Source organism: Panulirus ornatus, chromosome 13 (genome assembly GCF_036320965.1).
Source record: "Panulirus ornatus isolate Po-2019 chromosome 13, ASM3632096v1, whole genome shotgun sequence".
NCBI lineage: Eukaryota > Metazoa > Arthropoda > Malacostraca > Decapoda > Palinuridae > Panulirus > Panulirus ornatus.
Window position 1 is genome coordinate 3,433,068 of NC_092236.1, and position 21,828 is coordinate 3,454,895.

The 21,828-nt window shown below is 48.0% G+C and overlaps 1 protein-coding gene across 5 annotated transcripts in view; it reads left to right on the forward strand.

Annotated features, from left to right (window-relative positions):
• Window positions 1–21,828, forward strand: part of Btk (tyrosine-protein kinase Btk29A) — a 433,655-nt gene that overhangs the window by 163,962 nt on the left and 247,865 nt on the right. For 2 of the 5 annotated variants that reach the window (XM_071668439.1, XM_071668441.1), the window contains exon 3: window positions 4,760–4,807. The exons of the other annotated variants lie outside the window; for them this stretch is intronic. In XM_071668439.1, the coding sequence (XP_071524540.1) occupies window positions 4,760–4,807 (48 nt within the window). The remainder of the gene's footprint in view (window positions 1–4,759; window positions 4,808–21,828) is intronic. 5 annotated transcript variants of the gene reach the window in all.

Genomic DNA, 21,828 nt, shown 5'->3' on the forward strand with positions numbered 1-21,828 from the left:
GGAGGTCTTGGCTAGTCTTGTCAGGTAAGGGAGGGGCTTCACGTCCTCAGGTTCCCTGGGGAGGCCCTACTGGCCGGCCATTCCCCGGCGTATTTTCCTCCCTCTGTGTGCTTCTCGGGTGTGGCCCCCTTTGGCTGAAGTCTCTGACCACCTTTTGGGAAGGAGCAGGGCGAGAGTCGGGGGAATAGGAAAAAGATGTATAAGGAATCTATAACAAGTGACCCAGAGTATGTTGGCCAATGGCAACGGCAGCAACACGGGGAGAGGTGACTGTGAAAGATAACCTCAGTGCTTTCATGAGCAGGGGAGATAACCTCCATGTTATTATGAGCAGGGGAGATGACCTCAGTGTTATTATGAGTAGGGGAGATAACCTCACTGCTATCATAAACGGAACAGAGGAGGACGTGATATAAGGAGGCGGATATCCTGTGCGAAGATCGTGTGGCTTGGCAGGTGTTCGTGAGGCGACTCTCAAGCGACTGACGACAAAAGTGTGAACGGACGGAAGCAGTGAGAAGTGTGATGATAACAGGGGAAGAGATCGAGCAAGTGGTGAGATCACGAAGGGGGATAAACTAGAGTAGCCATCATGTGAGGAGAGGTTCCCTCGGCTGTATGTATACTGGAGAGGGGAAGGGGGGAGTCTAAGCCTTATGACCCACTGTTATGACTCCTCATTGTCTTGGCCATTTTATTGTCGAAGGAGATTTGTAGTGATTTGCAGGTGCTGGGTCCCTCGTTTCCCTCATTCAGGGACGCAGACTGTAAGTTTATGCAGGGATAAAGGCTGCCATCTGTATCACGAGAACACCTGGTCCTGCCATCTGTCACGTTCATCAGGAAGATCCAGGTAAGGCTGAGATGTTTGATGCTGGTGTTTGATCCTGGGTGTGGACAGATGGTGCTATCATTGCCTCTTGGATGGTTGGCACTGGTGTTGTTGGCTCATGACACAGACGAGTAATGGTGGCTTATTGACTCAAGAAACAAATTGTAGTTGAATTTGTCGATTGATTAATTGAGAGATGAACATCACTGGATTCACTGATGTAATGACTTGATCATACTTATGATGATCTAACAGTAAGTTTGGCCTCCTTCATTCCTTAAAAATATGATCTTGCGTGGTGTAGTTGTCAGTGTCACAGGCTGGGAATTGCGGGCTCAAGCTCATACAAATGCTGAACGAAGAGTATGACAGGAAAATATAACTAAGGTGAGGTGAATGAACAGCCGGTTCAAAAGAGAGGAAGTCTTTCATTATCTTTCCTTTCATGTATGTATTTTCGAGACGTTCTTAAAGAACTTGCGAGAAACTTGTGGTGTGGGGATCAATTGTTATCCCTGAACAGTCGGCTGTGGTCCTTGTCTTGGGAGAGGGTGGCCACTCGCCGTAGGAAGGTTGGCATATTTATGTGGTCCTGGGGTGACTGAGGTAGTTGGACATGTATTGAGTGTAGAGGGGACTGTCAGAGAAACCCTGGCACTTGAAGAAGGTAGGGTGACCCCCCATCTATGTCAGGGATCTGGGGAGAAGTCATGGTTTCATTGTGAATCATGAGTAAAGTCCAGTTCTCAGGATCAGTGAGAGAACTTACCCAACAGGAAGTGTTCTTCATCGGTACGGTCGCACGACGCTCCCCACCTCCCTGAATACGAATAATTTCCTGCTGATGGTCGATGTCGATATTAGTTTCCTCATTACTACAACATGGAGGGACGATTCTGGTGAAATTGTGGCTCTTGGCATTTTCCTGTGGGATGTTGGTGGTTGGGAAGCCATGACTCTTGAGTGTTAACAACCTTCAGTGTTAGCATGTATGTGTGTGAAGTCAGGAAATCTAGGCAGCACGTATCCCGAGCCTACACAAGCAGGCAGCCGGACGCCTAGGAATAGGGCAGGTTATGAGGTACAGGGAAGTATGGCACCCAGATGTTAGCAGTGTAGGGTGAAGGCCCTGATGTTCACGTCCGGTGAGGAGCAGCCCCTCCCGTCACCAGACACCCACATCCTCCTACTGATGGTGGGACTCCGGCCCATCTCTTGCACCCCACATTCAGAACATCCACGGTGCTTACCCACACGCAACCTTTTAAAACTCTGGTGCTCAATCGTCCTGGTGAGTTCTGCTGGTGCTCAGTCGTCCTGGTGAATGCTGGCATTTATGCATCGTAGTGATCTTCAGGGAGTGGGGCACCGGTGAGCCACCTTCATCGGTCAAGTGTTTGCCAAGTCAGTGATGAGGATATATATATTTTGATCATTGCAAATATTGACAGGGTGAGCTGCCCCCAAGTTTTAACCTTCGAAGATGGAGGTTAGTATATGATTTGCTGGAGGAAGAGGAGTGATATGTGACCCTTGTGGGTTGGATATATGACCCTGTTTGGAAGGGAGAGGGCTCAATATGTGGCCCTGTTGAGAAGAGATGATATATTTCCTTTTAGGAGGTAGATGTATTCTCCGTAGGGGGTCGATGTATGACCCCATGAGGGTGGGTAGGTGACCTTGTGTATATCAAAATGGGAGTGGGTCATGTCCTTTTAGGAGGTAGATATATTCTCCGTAGGAGGTCGATATATGACCCCATGAGGGTGGGCATGTGACCTTGTGTATGTCAAAACGGAGTGGGTCGTCATGTGACCCGGTGGTGGTGGGTTGTGGGTCGACAGGAAGTGAACTGGGTTTAGCTGGAGAGGCTGGGGGGGTCGCCTAGTTCCGGGTCAAGAAGCTGCTGGAGGATGATGGGGCCTTGCCTCGCTCCTCCCAGCAGTAAACCCACTCAGTAGGTCACTTATAAGATACAGTGCATTTTACACTTGACTTGGTTTATATTGCAAGATAGGAGAAATACGTTATACCCCAAAGACACCACATCCTGAACACGCTACACTCACACCATGTCACAACCAGAACATACTACACCCACGGCTGGCTGCACGCAGAACACTTTACAGTAGTAATATAACGCTGACTCCATCACCTTACGCTCATAATGGACAAAACAGCACAGTACCCAGAACAACACCGTACAACCGAGGGTGGAACTTACAACACCAGCAGAAGGGGTACGTACGTTGCCAGGTGCCCCTCGCCGTTGGCGGTGAGGGTCTAGAGGGCACCGCCCTAACAGTGATGGTGTCACAGAGAGACGAAGGTATTTTACTGCTCATGATTGGGAAACTAATGAGACCTCCGTCACCCAGATCTGCAGCACCTCCGGATGACATTGTTAGTCCCCAGAGCACGACGGTATGGCGGCCCTTGAGCGCGATGGTATGGCCGCCCTTGAGCACGACGGTACGACACATGGGTATGATGGCCTGGCCTTTTCCCTGATCATTAAGGGTCAGGCCCATGCGTCACATCATCATACCCAAGGACCTTACCGTCGTGCTTAAGGACTAGACCATCGTGCTTGATGTTTGTACCGTCGCGCTCTAGGATCTTACCGTTGTATTTCAGGATCGTCCCGTTGCATTCTAGGACTGTACCATCGCACTCTAGGATCGCACTGTCGTGCTCAGGTGGTTAAGAAGTATAGTAATTATACGTGGTTTTATTGGCACAGTTATCATTATCTCCATGTGTTCTGGTAATCATATAATTATAATTACCGTGAATTATGATCATTAACCCGAGTCAGGAAGGAATGTACAACACACGCCCCTCACATACTGAGAATTCTTCACGTCTGACTAACGGAGTCTCGTCATGAGAATGTTAGGAACCTGTCAGTAAATTGGAATTGGATTTATATAAAAGACCATCATTATTTTTGCACTACAAACTTTCCTTAAAGTGTGGAATTTGTACAGTTAGATGCTGGAGGCATTAACTCCCACATGTTTGACTACATCTATCAATAGGTCAAGTATTATTCATAAACTTTATTACTGGTAATCAGGAGTCTCATTTAAGTGTATATTAGTTTGTGGATTGTAAGGGAAATATGTGGCGTTTACTGCATCCAGGAACCATTTAGAACAACCAGGAAATATCAAGTGAGCTTTTCGGATTTCTCTCCTGCTGGAAATGGATTTAGTAAAAAGAAAAGATAAAGTTTGGGTGACCATCGTGTAGTTGTAAATAAATACTATTTCACAACTGAGGCGGTGCCAGGACACGAAAACGACCTTGATATCCTAAACTTCATTTTGGGCCACCACGATCTCACCTACCAAGTGTGCTCCATTACCATGGGTTTTATGCTTATCATGTTACACCATGAAGCATTCTAGGGGGCCTTGCTGGACTTCACACGTTGTTTTAGAACTCCTTTGTGTTTACAAACTGAACGGTTACGAGACGTTGAAATACAAGCAAAAGAACAATAATATTTTATTTCAGTCTTTAGGTTTGAAATGAAACATTTATTGTTGATGTGATTTCCATTTGTGTCCAAAACATTGTGATTATATGCTAATACATATAGAAAGGCAGTGTACAGTGGTTCTTGCAGTGTTCCCTACAATGCAAGGTAAAGATTCATAGAAAACGTTTGCTTCTTCCGTAAGAGAAAATGTTGGAGCTGCAGCTACGAAGGGTAAACTTAAGTATTATGTCAGTTCCTTTACACACTTTTTTTTTCCCCCACTTTCAACATATTGGTTCTGTAATACAATTCATCCACTTCAGAACTATATCAACTATTATCAGAATTATTATTAGGTACAATATCATAACCATTGATAGCTTGCCTGCCCTAGAACATTAACAAACAATATTAACTGAAACTTTTTCATTTTTTTCCAGGTATGTTTGGCAAGTACAAGGGCGAGTTTGACCTGATGACAGCAAACGGTAAGTACCTCAGATATTGATATTTTTAAGGTGGCAGCTTAAATTTTTAGAAATGACCATGTGTCATTTGTAGTCTAACGCCCTCTGTACCTTCCCCAGTGTGGGTCGATACAACTAGTAATCGAATGTTTTTATTGAAGGCGGTTCTTTCGTGGAAGGGTGAGTCTGATTTACCCTATGATACGCAGAGTAGAGACATCCTTTGAGAAAGTCAGAATGTACTTTACAGGAACAGGATACTTGAATGTTGGTGTGTAACTCTTTGTTCCATTTATTTTTTCTAAACATCTGGACTAGAAATGTAACTTTTTGTTCCTGTTTTTTAAACAAGCTGCTGGACTTTACAAATGTAACTGTTCCGGGTTGAGTTGTTAGGGATTGCGATACATACTCATCAACTACTCCACTAGATATGTACGGTGTATTTGTTGTTGTGTGAGAATAGTAAGGGTCGTACCATCATGCTCGAGGGTCGTACCGTCGTGCTTGTGGGTCGTACCATCATGCTCGAGGGTCTTACCGTCGTGCTTGTGGGTCGTACCATCATGCTCGAGGGTCGCACCATCATGCTCGAGGGTCGTGCCGTCATGCTCGAGGGTCGTGCCGTCGTGCTTGTGGGTCGTACCATCATGCTCGAGGGTCGTACCGTCGTGCTTGTGGGTCGTACCATCATGCTCGAGGGTCGTACCATCATGCTCGAGGGTCGTGCCGTCATGCTCGAGGGTCGTGCCGTCGTGCTTGAGGGTCGTACCTTCGTATCCAGGGAATTAGTTTCTGAGTGGAGCGATATTTTGAAACCGGAATTTTTGAAATGGAGAGATGTTGTCACAGCGGGATGGCTGGGAGGATGAGGGGACCTGACCCTGGGATGATCTAGGACAGGGAACAGTCCTCTGTGGGGTAGGACGAAGGCAAGACGGTAGGGTGTAGACCTGCAGCCCTCCCTGCCACATGTCACGGACATGTAATCAAAAACCGTAACTCATCGTTTCAGTGTTTGCCTCCGGTAGTATTGAGCATTAGCGAACACAGACGAGCACTTGTTTGCACGTGAGGGAGGTGGGGACGTGGTTTCGTACAGTAGCCGATGGTTGTAGCAGTGTCCTCCCTGGCTGAGCAGGAGGTGCTCGTGTTGGATGAAGGACCGATTGTGTACACGAGGCGTGGCGAGCCACCCCCCTTGACTCGGTGGTCACAGGTGAGGCTCGTGTGAGACTTCTGGTTATATTTCCTCGTTGTTTCGAACCATTTTGTCCTGGTAGTTGTTGGTGTGGTTGTGGAATATTGACCGTGATACATTGTGTGCTGAGTTCTCATTAGCCCCATGAGGAAGGGCATACAAACCTTGTGCAGAAAGTTAAGATCCTTGAGCACGACCTGGGCTATACCAGCGTACCCAAGGACTGTGCCATGATGCTCAGAAGGCCGTAATGGTGTGCTCAAAGTTCTTACCGTCGTGCTCAAAGACCGTACCGTATTTCGTACTCAAGAGGTTGAAGAACCTTACAGAAATAAGATTCCAGTGGCGCGGCCGACTAGCCACCAGTGAGGGAGGCAAGACGTGACACAGTAACAAGAGTGTGGGAGCGGTCCGGGACGGCCTCCCTGCCCGGAATGTTAATGGCAGAAGGAAGCCTGGCTGTACGAGGTGGATGTTACGCTCCAGGAGTTCCCCAGCTCTCACCACCCACTGGAAACGTGACAAGAGTAATACAATCAGAACATTGTTTAGTAGCGTCACTTGAAACGGTTCCAGGTTTAAAGACTCAGGCTCAGAATACACGTGTTGGATGAAACAGGGTCGAGTAATGCAATTTAGTCTCAGTGAATACAAGACTTCAGTTCATCCCGCGTGATGAGTGGTGTTCGAATGGACGCTGGGAAACTGTCGTCGTTGCCCGAGATCTTGGGGTTGTATTGAATGTTTACGTGACATCGTTTCTGGGTGGTAAGGCCGGTAACTGATTCTGATGCTAAATGCTGCCGGTGCTTGTTGAAGCGGCACAGAGAGCCAGCCAGCCAGCCAGTGTTTCCTACACCCGTTTTGGTAGCTTCTGTCTCTGGGGTAAAGGTCATGTTGCTATTCTCAGAATTACATCCATACCTGGCATTGTCTATTCCCCCCCACGTCTGGTACACTTGTCTGTCAGTGCTACAGTTATGTCACTGCAACACTCATGTCACTGCTGCACTCCTCTGTCAGTGCCACACTCTCCTGTCACTTATACACTCTTTTGTCACGTTCTTCTCCTCTGTCTGCTACCTTTCTCTTCTGTCTGCTACACTTCTCTTTCTGTCACTGCTACACTCTTCTGTGACTGCTGCACTCTTTGTCACTGCCACACTTTTATATCACTGTTACACTTCTGTCATCACTACACTCTTCTCCTCTGTCAGTGTCACAGTCCACTATCACTGCGACAGCCCTGTCACCTCTACACTCTCACTGCCCCACTCCTCTGAACGTGGTTCAGTCAGGGTACACGGGAGGCGTTGGCCTGAGGAAGAGAAAGCTAGCGAGGGATGGTGTGGGGAAGGTGATAAGCGTCTCCCCCTCCTCCTCCTCCACTCTCACTCTCACTGGCGCACTCGGGCCCATCTGTCACCCTCCAGTGTCGATGTATCGTACCCATCGTACGCTCTGTACTTAACCTCCACCTGCCCCCTAGCCACTTAACCCTTCACCCAGGTTATCATTGATACGCTTCGTATGTGTATCTTCCAACAGATTAAGATTTTGTAATATAGAAATAGGTTTTAAAACACTGGTTGCCTGATGGTTCGCATGGTGGTAGGTAGGATCATACCTCATCATCGCTATCATCATCTGACAGGCTCAGTGTGTTAAGAGGTGATCAGACTTGTTATTGAAGCTGGTTGATCCAGTCAATGAACAGGGTCATGGGAACGCAATGCTCTCATTAACAGGTGCGATACTAAGTTAAGTAAGAGTGTTACAAAGTTTGGCCTGTGTTACAAAGTTTGGCCTGTGTGTTACAAAGTTGGGTAGAAGTGTCCCGGAGTATGGCAGATGCGCTGCAAAGTTTGACGAGAATGTTCGAAATTCCATATTTCCTCCACAACACCACACTTCCCATCGCAACATCACACTCCCACCACAACACACTACCACCACATAACATCAAATGGCGGTAGAGGGTGCCGTCTGAGGTACTCTCGTGCTTCTACCTCTTTTTAAGCAATGATAACAGATAACCTCATCATGAACTATCAGGTCCCTCGTTAATCTGTCCTTCCCACTTTCATTTCCGCCCCACAACTCCACACTCTGACCACACTGCACCACACTTCCACCACCACGACAGAGCCATTGCCTTTCACAGCGTTGTGTAGCCGCTAGCTACCACACTTGGTTCTTCACCTCACTCTGATTAGGACACATTCACCTTTAGTGTGACTGAACTGCTCTCTCATCACGCAAGCCTGAGTCAAGCTACAACTTTCATTCAATTCTGTATATAGTTAGTTTATTATTATCATTATTTATTATTATTATTATTATTATTATTATTATTATTATTATTATTATTATTATTATTATTATTATTATTACTATTATTGTTATTATTATCATCATCATCATCATAAGTACACAAGTATTTGCAGTACATGCTGTATGTAGTGGTGATTGGCAGGTGTGGGGGTTGTGTGTGGTGGTGGTGATTGGCAGGTATTGGGTTGTGTGTGGTGGTGATGGTTGGCAGGTATGGGGTTGTGTGTGGTGGTGATGGTTGGCAGGTATGGGGTTGTGTGTGGTGGTGATGGTTGGCAGGTATGGGGTTGTGTATGGTGGTGATGGTTGGCAGGTATGGGGTTGTGTGTGGTGATGATGGTTGGCAGGTATGGGGTTGTGTGTGGTGGTGATGGTTGGCAGGTATTGGGTTGTGTGTGGTGGTGATGGTTGGCAGGTATGGGGTTGTGTGTGGTGGTGATGGTTGGCAGGTATGGGGTTGTGTGTGGTGGTGATGGTTGGCAGGTATGGGGTTGTGTGTGGTGGTGATGGTTGGCAGGTATTGGGTTGTGTGTGGTGGTGATGGTTGGCAGGTATGGGGTTGTGTGTGGTGGTGATGGTTGGCAGGTATGGGGTTGTGTGTGGTGGTGATGGTTGGCAGGTATGGGGTTGTGTGTGGTGGTGATGGTTGGCAGGTATGGGGTTGTGTGTGGTGATGATGACAATCAGATTAGGGGTTATATATGGTGATGATGGTAGTCAGGTGTAGGATGTTTGTGGTGGGTGGGGTTATCAGGTGTGGGGTTGTGTGTGTGTTGGGTAGGAGATTCTTCAAAATCATCGATGGTGAGCTAGACTTGAAGTGCCGTAATTATACAGCATTATTGCTTTAGTGAAGACTATTAAAACTCATAACTTATTACTTGACACTGAGGAAGGCAAGGAGAGCAGACGTGTCTCGACGCACACAAGCGAGAAATCCAGTATACGTTGATGAGATCACTTGCTGGTCCAGTTGGCGCCTCGCCGCGGACAACAAACCCGTCACGCGGGATCTCGTAGACCTACTTACACCGACTCGCCTTTAATGCCCCGCCGATATTACGCAAGCCAATAGTCGGAGAGTCACGCCTAGACTCTGATCTAGTTTTTCTCAGAGAGAGAGAGAGAGAGAGAGAGAGAGAGAGAGAGAGAGAGAGAGAGAGAGAGAGAGAGAGAGAGAGAGGTTTAAAAACTTAATTGGATGCCTTACATACCCAGCAGCACATTGGCAATCTTGAATTATCGGTAAACGCCTGTGGGGTCGAGAGGTGGTGGTGGCTGCACTGGTCGGAGGCTGTGATGCAAGCCAGTAAAGGCCACTGGAATAAAGGTGTGGTGTGGTGGGGAGCTGCGGGTTGGGGATGTGGTAGGTTGGGGTGCAGTTGGGTAGGTGTGTGGGTGGGGAATATTATGGGAAAGGCAGGAGAGGATGTAGAGGGGAAAAGGACTAGTGTGGCTCATGGATGGTGAGGTTGTGATGGATGGATCATTGGGGAGAGTAGGGCAGGAGGAGGTGTTTTACTGGGGACAGAAGTCATGTGAGGACAGACACCGCTCGGAGCACCCTACTCCCTACCACAGACAGGCGCAACACTTCGATATCAAACGACACCCCAGCTTTTTACTCTGAAGCGGCACAGCTTCAGACAACACCTCATCCTTGGACACCATACCCTCACACGACAGACAACAATAGCCATGGGCACCATGAACTAAGACTACAACGCAGTCTCAAACGACCTCACGGTCCGACCACCCACCCTTCAACACACAAACCTCCTGCGTCGTTCCGAGGTGACAGGAACTCCCTCCAGATTTTGAGGAGATGTCGTGTACCCGGCTTACGGTGTGGTCGAGAAGACAGGTAGAATTACAGGGTGATCAACCTTGTGTAGCGGCCCGTGTGTCCTCTACGGGACTCAGGAATGAGGATGTTTACATTACCACCGTAAGGTGCATGAGAGGCTTGAGATCTGTAAACACTCTTTTGTTTACGTGTCACAGTGGGTGAGGTTATGGTGTAGTATGATGGAGGGGCACACCACACCAGAGTGACGGGACCGTAATTACGAGAGGTGTTGTGTGGCGTTGTCTTCAAGTTCCATTATGACTCCTTGTTCACTTGACGTGTTCCAAGGTCACATACGCCTGTTTTGGAGGATCTTCTGACTTGATCTTAGGGTTTATAATGAGGTCTTGCAGGCAACGGGCGGGAACTCGTAGGTTGGCTGGGTTGGGTATGGCTCCTGGGGACGGTGCTAGTACGGGTCAGATGGTTTCCCTGGGGACCTAGTTAGGGTTCACGGGATAGTGAGAGACGGGTTAAGTGGGTTTCCCAAGGGACCTTGTTGGGGGGGTGGGGTGAGATGGCATCAGGACTTCTGTAAATATCCCCAGAGTGAAGGAGATAGTCTGGAAAGCGAGGGGCGTGACGGAGGAGCCTCAGGTAATGGACGACTTTGGGTTAAATTTGGAAGCCAAGTGTGTCTGAGTTTATGGTAGGACAGAAGGCGTGTTTGGTCCACAGGGCGGTGGTATCCGTGACCTGGGGCTAGGTTGATGCCCCCTCCCCCGACCTTCCTACCTCCCTGCTGGCTCACGGTATTTGTTACTTCTGTTGTCGTGTGAGATATGCACATCTCATTACCTGGAAGTAGGACAAACATCGTGGACTTGCTGAGGGAGAAATGCAGAGACACTTGACAGCTATAGCCAGATTGTGCCTGGTAGTGGAGGGTATGTGTGTAGGCTTACGAGTGCAGTCTCAAGCACCATGACTGACCACAGCTGAGGAGGTACTCATACCTCCAAAATGAATATCAAATATACAGTTCTCTCTCATCTGTTGCTGTGTAGGATGACATATTTAGCTAATCGTATGGCCTGGCAGCTGATCACCTGCAGTAGGGCAGAATATGTGATGCAGGTAAGTGTGTGTGTAGTGTGGTGGCCAGCGGTACTTCTCGTCTCCAACTGTGGCGAGAATCATGCCGCGTCCCTCCGCTTGATGCCACTCGATCATGCACACGGCCACATTATTACGTGTCACCTCTGCACATACCAGGTCCTGAGTTTCGTCTTTATTGCAGTATTTCATACATAGTCATGTTGGTTATCATTTTCTACACGTCCCAGCACTCCCTAGGTAATGTCAGTCTAGTGAGCTTGAGGAATGACAGCGAGAGTGTTGATCAGTGTTGGTGTTGGGTGAGGTCCGGCCCCATGTGGTCAGTTGGTTGGTGATAAGCTTCTCAGTTGGAGGACTATCCTGGGGCGAGGGGCCGGCGGCCCAGGAGACGTCCTTGGCCACGTTTATCTCCGTAGCTACGATCCTATAGCACCTCTGATGCTGGAGATAACGCCAAATTCGTCACCGTCATTTGTCTTCGTGTCAACACTTCGCTTTTACTCTTCTGATAAGGACCCCGGACGAAGACATGCACTCCCCTTCTTTTTATGGGTGTCGGGCGGAATGTAGGTTTTGCCTGAGAACTGTGTGTTACCTGAGATGTGTGTGTGTGTGTGCGTGTGTGTGTGTGTGTGTGTGTGTGTGAAGGAGAAAGTGTGATGAAGATCACGGGACTCGCCCAGTTCCTGCGGTTGTCCTGTTTAGGGTCCTGGGCAGCAGTGGCTGTGGTGGTGGAGGTTAATAGGTTTATTGTGGGGTGTCTTGTACACCCCCGGGATGTAGGTCACTAGTGGCCTCCACAGACACACCCACAATATTCTCCCACTATGCAAGTCTCCCACACACTATCTCAGTGTGATTTCTTTCAGTTGTGTAATGATAGAAGAAAGATGATGCTGCGTCGTCGGTCTTTCAGAAGCAGGTGGGAACTTGGCTTGTAAGGGGGTGGATTTGAGCCATGGATGGCTGTAGTAGACGTAGTGAGGATGGGCTGAAACGGAGGCAAAGAAGGTAGAGAGAGTGTGTCGGGGTTGAGACAACGGTAGTGCAGGGTATTGGTTGAGAGCCAGGAGGTGGGCGATGCCGAGTGTCAGGGAAAGTGGAGGGGGTGACGTAAGATGAAGGTGGACAGGACAAACGTTGCTGATGGGACGGTGATTGTACATGTTCCCCTCTGATGGCCCAGCCAGAGGACAGGTGAAGCCTGACGGGGTCATTGTGGTCGTGGTCGGTGCTAGAGGTCAACAGTCCTGACTTAACTTTTTCAGAACGCATCTCCGGCTGCAGGACAGACCTAAGTGTGCGTAGGTCTTCACCATTAGCTGGTATGTATGAAGTACTCAAAACTCTAATTGACTTTCAATAAATAAAACCCATTTCTTGTGTGTACTTTGTATCTAACCTGATCTCCCGATAGCCATTAAATCCAGCTGCTGGACGCTGAACATGCCGGACTTGGAGAAGATGACTGAGGTAAGCCTTTAAGCGAAGAAAATATAAGAATATGTTCTTTTACTAGCCGTCGTCCCAGTGAAGGCACAACCTTGGCTTGTGTTTACTTCGAGTAAGACATCGTGTAATATTATGGCTGGCCAGAGTCGTGCACACTTACGTGGTTTGATGGTACATTAGTAGAGCTATAAGTTTTCTTTCGTACCCACTTACGTCAAGGTAATGAAGAGATATATTTTCATAATAAAAGACGTTGTTAAAGCATTCTCTCTCTCTCTCTCTCTCTCTCTCTCTCTCTCTCTCTCTCTCTCTCTCTCTCTCTCTCTCTCTCTCTCTCTCTCTCTCTCAATGTGGCAAAGAATGAATTTTTCACTTCGTAAATTGTTGTCGAAGAAAGTTCAGCGAAGTTCATTTTCATCAGAACTGAAGAGAGAACCAAGGCTACGCTCAGATCTTTTTCACCGGGACCGAGGAACCAAAGCAACGCGCAGACTTTTCACCAGGACCCTGGGACTGGGACAACACGGAAATCATTCTGATTATTTAATTTATTTGTGGTGAAGTGTCCTTGCTGTATTATGAGAAATGTGTGTACGTATTATAGTGACCAAACCTTCGTGCTCAAGGGTCTTAAACCGTCGTTCTGAAGACATTCATTAATAATTCATGCTATCCAGCACCTGCAGGAGCGCCGTACCTACCCTCAGAAGTGGCCAGTGGCACTTTGTCTGTATCCTGGTGTGTGGTGTGTGTGTGTGTGTGTGTGTATGTGGGGGGGGGGGGGGATGAGAGCAGACGACAAAGTGTGGTGGGCAGGAGGTAGATGGCTTTACATTCCCAGAGTGTGGCGGTGTTGTGATCCTGGCCACAGCTTTGCCCAGTAAGTCTTTGTGTTCCTCTGTGTTCGATAGACAGATGGACAGACGTCTGTCTTGTGTATGTCTCTTGTGTATGCTTATTCTCTTCACTGTCTCTTTTGGAAAATGACTAGGGAATTAGTTATCCGTATTTGTATTGTTGTTTGTGTCTAGTGGGTAGGAGGACTGTTTATGTAACTGGCTGATGAAAATATATACTCATGTGATCCTTGTCTCTCACTGGATGTCTCCTCAACATGGTGTGTGTGTGTGTGTGTGTGTGTATGTGTGTGTAGCTCCCCACTGTGTTCATTGTGGACGACGCAACACTTGCTGGTGTCGAGGACTCACCTGGTGTTACAGGAGTGTGTGTGTGTGTGTGTGTGTGCATGTGTTCTGGTGCAGTGTTCCGTCACCAGGAATGTGCACTTGGGTGTTTAGCGTCAAGGATCATCATCTCGTCAGATACGTGGTAGACGATGCCCGTGATGTGTCAGAGCGCACACCTGCCCTTCTGTCGTAGTAAACTGAACGTTTTTGTTGAAGCTTGAGTAGCTTGTAGGTTAATGAGATCCTTTTGGAATGTAATGTTTCACTTGTTATTTTAGAGGAACAGGAGTTGACCTGACTGCAGATCATGCGAGGATTACTTATTTGGTATTAATCCCTGCTTGAGAAATGCTCAAGAAGGCCATGAAGTGTGTGGGGTCAGTCTTGCGAGAGTGGTGGTGGTGAGGTGGGGCGGCGGCGGCAGTGGTGGGTATGTAGGACAGGATTTTCGTTGATCCCACTTGTTAGACGTCAGTTGAAGGTCAGCCGGGCTGAACCTGCTCGTCAGGCGTCAGGCATGGATGCTGCAGTGTCAGGAGGATGAACGGTCCCTCAGCTGGGGTGACGACCGTGCCAGCAACTCTCTGAACTACGGGAAATTAAGTGATGTGTGACTATGTTAAAGCTGCTTCGTTGGATGGAAAGGAAGAAATTGAAATTTGTACTCCGTTGGAATTTGTACTTAGTATGGGAGGGAAGAAGCACCGGTACATCACGGAAGAAAGACCTTCTGTGAACACAACAGAGGATACAGTTGCCTCTTGAAATATCAAGGTAGGCTGGATCATGCGATCTGCTGTATAACAAGAAAAGATACACCAGTGATGACACCTTCCACTGCACCTTTACTTTCAGTTCTAGAATATTGTTTCTGTGCTAACATCACCGCGCAGGGTGGACGAAATTTCCGAGTGAGACATTATGCTCAGGTGTCACACAGCCGACGCTCAAATCACGAAGCTATTCAGTGAAACTCAGACTGTAAGAGTACATACGGAAAATCATGGAAGGCCTGGTCCTCCTGTGTGCACGCACAAGTCATTACTTCTTTGCATGACACGCATGGGAGACAAGAATAACATTACTTCAGTGAAAAGCTGCGATAAAAGCAGTAAGAGAAAACTGTGTATATTTCCGGGGCCCACGGGAGCGCCCTGTGGAGAAATTCAAGAACTCTTGTACTTGATCAGCCAGGGCGTGTCGTGTACGTCAACGCTGGGACCACGGCCTCGAACACCCTGATTGACCAGAGGAGCAGCAGTGCAGCTTGATCACCGACTCAGCTGTGGGAGTAGAGTCCAACCTTGAATGTGAAAGTAGAGTACGACCTCCACCCGCCCCCGAGTTACTTGAGCCGCCCGTAGCCGTCAGCTGTGAGACTCCCACCACCCACAAACAGCCGCCCTCCGCCCTCAGTCAGCCACCCTACACCCGCCAGCACCACCATGGGAGCTGCCTGCCGGCGCGCTTGAAGGTTGAAGGTGTGTGGGTTAGCCAGGTCGGGGGTCAATACGGGCAAGAGCTGTAAATTCCCAGTACTGGGCAGGTGACCGGCGCCGTATGTGGGTGAGGTGGGGGTTGGGGGAGGAAAGAACCACTCCCATGATTGACCTGCATTACCATGGCTGTCTCATGCTTCCCCTGCTTTGCACCAGGCATATGGCACCGCTGGGCCTGCATTTTATGTCCATGCATAGCAAATAATGTTTACTTGGTGCTGACCAAAGCTTGTATGATGATGGTCGTCGTTGTCGGGACAAGATTATTTATTTCCCAGTTTGACCGAGATGTGACGAACACTTTATATGACGTTTGTGTGACGGTTGGCTGAGATGTGACGGATGACAGATGCATGACGGCTATGGGGAGGGTGTGAGAGGTCGCAGGGACGTGACTGGTGAGGAGGGCGTGACGTCCTGGGCGTGAGTAAAGCCTCAGCGAAACCATCTGCCAACAAAGAAGGACATGAGTCACATGCTCGTCTGACTGGAAACCCTCAGGGCTCATGAGATTGTTTCCATGAAAGAAAAAAGAGGATATTCCCGCTGGGTTTAATGGACTCATGAGATTATTTCCAGGACACAAGCTTGTTCCAGCTGGGCTTAATGGATTCGTGAGATAATTTCTAGGACAGTAAGAGACTTGCTCATCTATTCACAGCGAATGAGACTTGCTCGGGCGTCAGCAAATTGTGCAGTTGTTGCTTCTGCTACGAGACGTCCACTGATGGAAGTGGTGTAGTGACGACACACACACACACACACACAGACACTTCCAGTGGCTAAAGTCATACCGCTGTGTGGTGGTGGTGGTGGTGGTAGTGGCAGCCGCACTATTCAGTACACTTTACCACTTTAGCCACTACACTCATCCATACTGTCCACACTTATGCTTATTTTCCAAGAACCGATTTTTTAGTGTTCGTAAATTTTGCTGATTCTTCATTGACATAAGCAAAGATCTCGTGCATGGCACATTGGCTCGGTCATAAATCAGAACTGCAGGCGATGACTTCCATAGGAATGCAGTCTGGAGCTATTTATGAACGGAAGATTATAAGGAGTATAGCAGCCATCTTATATCCAATCCTAATTCCGGAATGAAGGGAAAGGAATTTAATATCACCAACAGGGGTATCTAGTGATAGCACTTGGATCTTGTTCCTCTATCAAAGGATAAAGAACTGAAATTGAAATTATCACCAACAGATTAAGGAAGTGACATGAATGCAGGAAAAGAAAGCTGTAAACATCCGGTACCCAAAACTGTTTCATTCTCTTCCCTGAAGCGTTAGAAACATTATGGGCCGTTGACTGGAGAAATTCACTTACTCACTGGACAAATATCTTTAAAGCATTCCTGACCAACCAGATTTTAACGGGAAAGTGGGCTTGTGGGTCGTGGCCTCAAATAGCTTAACTGATCAATGGAGCAACAAACGTGTGTAAGATTAGACAGATGAAGTCTGGGAGTACTTATTTTTTATCATGGATAACCAAAGACATCTTGTAAGGCGACTTTAGATTATATTTGTAGTAGACGTTGTTTAAACATCTTTCAGCGGTTGTTAGAAGATATCTCGTGGAAGTTCAAAGGCAGAAGAAGAAAAAGTTCCAAAGAAAGATTAGATTTAACATCCCTCTCAAGCAGTCACCGAGATTTGTATATTTGTCTGAGTGCTCAGCTCCGCTGCTTGTACACACGACGACCAGGAGCGTGTGTGTCGTGCCCGCTGGACGACTGATGCAAAACGACATTTAAACTGTCCCTTGCCTTCCTCAGACCCTGTCATGCTCAGAGAACGCAAGAGAACTGGCTGAGGGTGACACTTGCAGACAGAAGACGACGTTTAGTGCTGCTTGGCGATGCTGACTGGACTTGGTCCGATAGACGAGGGGGTAAACGGCACAGACCGGATACCGAGAACCAGCGAGAGTTCGGGGCACGATACTAGTTTGTGAATGTCATGGACGTTCGTTCCACAGATAGTGGGTGTTCCCGCGTCCTCGACCTGTGTTGTGGGTGGGACTCAGCCGTCAAGGAGGTGGCGCGAAAGGCCGCCTTAGACGCGAGGAAGCGGTTTAACCACATCGTAAAGACTCTCAAGGCCACTACACACACCCTTGGCTCCCGCGCGTTTGATAGCCAAAATGAAGTTCTCTGACCCAGACGCCAGGAAGGCAACAGTCTCCGTCGTAAACTGTTTTGAAGTATCTGCAGAAGCGCTCGCTGAGTTAAAACGGAAACAAACAATATCTGTCTTCGTTTTTGTAATTTTTTTCTTTACACACTCTTCGGTCAAGAATAGATAGTATGAGAAAAAAGAAATACGTATTGACAAAAACCTTTGCCAGATATTGTCTTCAGTGTAGTGGAACACCTTACACGAGGGGCAAACATTGTGGTTGTAGTTCTGCTGGAGGGGAACATATTTTCCAAAATATAAGTAAAGTTGATGCACCATATATCATATTATGTGTATGATGTAATGTTGATATATAAGTGCCGGAAGTATAGATGCACGCACGAGATGATGTCATTACTGCTCAAGTTAATGTTTCACGTGTCCAGTACAGCAAGAGGGTTTATACTGTGTATTATCTTGAATTGATTCAGGCGAGCATTCGCCAGTGACAGTCTCACTTTACGTACCTAATGTCCAGTCTGAGTGGTGGCCAAAAATAGCTTGTTTTTATGTTGTTTGTAGTAAAGGTTTGTGGGGGAAATGCGACGCATTCTTGTGCTGGACCGGAAGCACCGGTGGAAAATAAAAGATTGTCAGTGTAGTTGTGTGATGGAAACAGAACTGTAAAGGGGAACTGTTCTTCATGAGTGACGAGTGTCCTTACAGCGTTCACGTGCCATCTTGAGAGAACAGTGTTCACCACTTACTGTTCATCGTTCAGAGTGATTTGTGTGTCAGTCTCTAGTGCCCAGCCTAATCTGGGGTAATGGCAGGGTGGTTTGGTTGGTGTGGGAGACTGGCGAGAGTGGTTGATGCAGTGACTGTGGTTGTTATAAAGACTGGATGATCTGAGAGGCGTTGCTGCTGTAGGGATGGAAAGATGACGTTCTTCGTTTGTGAATGACGAAGGTTGCATTTATAGATTGAATTAGGTTATTCATAAGATGCTGGTGAATTGAAGGACAGAGGGTCAGAGATTCTTAGTAGTATAAAAATAGCTGTGGTTAAAGTCTTGCGTAATGGGGTTGGTTGGGACATGTGGATGTTGAATGACGTTTGTGATTACTAGGGAAAAAAAGATGATGTATTTGTATAGTGTGTTTGTCGAGTGTTCAGCCTGTATGTATCCGGGCGGAGACTTTTAATTGAAGGGCTGACCAAAGATTTCTCTATTTTGCCAACAGACTCACAGTTGGTGGAATTGTTGGACTATTGTGTGGTGGAGCCTTTGTTGTAGGCTAATCCCGTCTTTTTGAAGTGGGCAGGAGTGTGTTCTGGCGATTTGTGGCGGTGTGAGCTGAAACAGACTGTGTTCACAGGAGGGAACACCATTGTGTGAGGCTGCATTGTGACCCAGCCGCCTGTGTGTTGCGGGGCTGGGGAAAGTGTGTGTGTGTGTGCGTGTGCGTGTGCGGGGGGGATGTCCGACCCGTCCAGTGGTGTCAGGCACGCGGCCCTGGCAGGTATTTAGGACACCCTTGCCGTACCGCTGCTGAGGGTGCTTGGGCCACGCCCGTACCCTGATCACTAGTGCTGCTGGTGAGGCAGCATCACCACTACCACCAACACCATCACACAACCACTGCCCCTAACAACAACAAACAACAACAACAACAACAACAACAACAACAACAACAACAACAACAACAACGTCTTATTTGCAGTGGTAGAGCACCAGTGGCCATGACCCACCTCGCACTGACCCGAGTGCGGCCAGTTACCTCAATGCAACCACTGACGCCTGGCTCCACTGTGGTGATCAACACACTAGGCAAAGAGTCGTCCCTCCCCCCCCATCGTGACCTAGTATGACGGACAGAGACACATGACACGTCTCTACAACACAGTTGTAGGCGAAGTTCTCAGTAGAGGATGACTTATACGCGCCGCCACACGACACGTGCGACGACGGGTGACCAGGATTAGCTGGTCTTCTGGGGGATGCCGGTGACCCCCAGGGGATGGAGACGCCTCGCCCCTCACGAACCCGTGACTCGGGACGTGGAAGGCTGGTGGGATTAACAGCTCCCATACGTCAGAACACAATGGACGTTTTCCATTCACACTTTCCCCGTAGTATTCCCACGTCAGTGTTTTGTGTTCGTACTACATGGTGTTTATTTATGGCCATCATCCTGCTCACTGATACCCTGGAGGGAATGATGTTTGGCAGGATAGCTTCTGCCGTATTATCCCGCTTCCGTCTATATACATTGGGAATTTCGATATTGTGACTGCGCTCCAGCGGATAACCTTGTCATAGAACGTCACATTTGGTATTTGTCAGTCCCATCTACTCCCATGCACGGTGGACCACTAGTGCCTCTTGGTTGTGTGGATATTGTGAGTGGACGTTTCACGTAAACACACACACACACACACACACACACACACACACACACACACACACAGGTGTATACATTTCGGGGAGGAAGTCGGAGGAGCGCGGGCCTGGGGAAAGTCCAGGCAGGTACTGGGCGTCTGGACAGGTTTGGGAGCGCATCTTCCACACTGGTGGTGGGGATGTGGGGTGTGCGAGGCTGTGCTGGTGGTGGGGGTGTGCGAGGCTGTGCTGGTGGTGGGGGTGTGCGAGGCTGTGCTGGTGGTGGGGGTGTGGGGTGTGCGAGGCTGTATATCACTGACCCCAGTGTTGGCGGGACGTCCCGGGTGTTCTGTTATTGTAGGGTAGAGCCAGGCATGGCCAGGTCTCCACAGTTGTGGTAAAACGCTGCCACAAGTCTAGTACAGGGGATCGATTACCAGAGTCTGTGGCAGAGTTACCACCGTAGGGAGCTGGTAACACTGACTTCATATTACCAGGTGTAGGGAGCTGGTAACACTGTCTCCAGACTTCCAAGTATAGGGAAGTGGTAACACTGACTCCAGACATACAGATGTATGTTCCTGGCAACACTGACTTCAGTCTTGTAGGTGTAGGGAGATGGCAACACTACCCAAACTTGGAGGTGGTAAAAGTGGTAACATTGATTCAGACTGGTCGTTTCTATCACGACCAGTGCCTACGACCAGTCACGGTCCCGACCAGGACTCAGAAAACATAATGATCAACCACAGTAAAAGTCAGGTGACCGCTGCCAGCCTCCATATATCTCAGCTAATGGTAAAGTTGAGGTATTGTGGGTATTGTCCTGCCAGCTCAACCTGTGAACACCAGAAATTATTATGGAAATCTACTGGGACCCGGCGAATATCACACACACACACACACACACACACACACACACACACACACACACACACACACACACGATAGTAAAACACTTTGCTTGTAACTAACAGTCAGTAATGACTACTACTAAGGAGGTAGCAACACTGCCTCCAGACTGGCAGGTGCAGGGCAGTGGCAACTCTGTTCCTAGACCATGATGCACCCTCGGGCCGGCCTCGGTTCGAATCTGGGGGCGGTATAGTCCCTACCCATCTCCGTCAGCTCACAAATATTGATCGTACACAGTAATCAAATATGTAGATATAACAACTGAATTGATTAATTCGTGAATAATAAATGTATGATTAGAACCGTTATCTTTATTCATTATTGTTGGACTGGAATAGCGAAGTGTTTCTGCAAAGTTTACAATAAGAAGGAGGTTGTGTGGTCAGTTGTGTTTGTGGACAAGTTTGGTATAAAAATTTTGTAGCCGTGTGGATGTAGAAAATGAAGAAAGTAGAAGACGTTGTAAAGGACGAATATATCAGACAACGTTGATCACAAGGTAAACACCAGCATAGATAAAACTCTCGTAGCTGGACACAGTTGGAATGTAGTTGGAAATGTAGAAATCTAAATTTACATCTGGAACAGGATAGAAACTTGTCAAGTTACGCATGCAAGACTGACCTGCTTCACGGGTCACCCTCTGCCAATCCAGTGGTCACACACGAGACACAACTTTCTCATGGCTACAGTAAGGTAGAGTAATGTTACCTGGAGAGTTGTGTACGTGAGGAGGGGACGTTAGGAACAAGATAGATGTGTAATGGTAAAGTGTCGTCACTGGTCAGGCTTGTGTGTGATTACTATTCGCATGTTGCAGGGAGAGAGAGTTTTGCACTCGTGTCGCCCCGTCTCGTAACCTTCTGTATGTTTACCATGTCTCTACCTACTCCTATGTGTAAATACACTCTGTAATTTTACACTCGTGGGGAACCATACCTTGTGTGTGTGTATGTGTGTGTGTGTGTGTGTGTGTGTGTGTGTGTGTGTGTGTGTGTGTTTGTAGTACACCAGGGACGTGCACGTGTGTTCAGGAC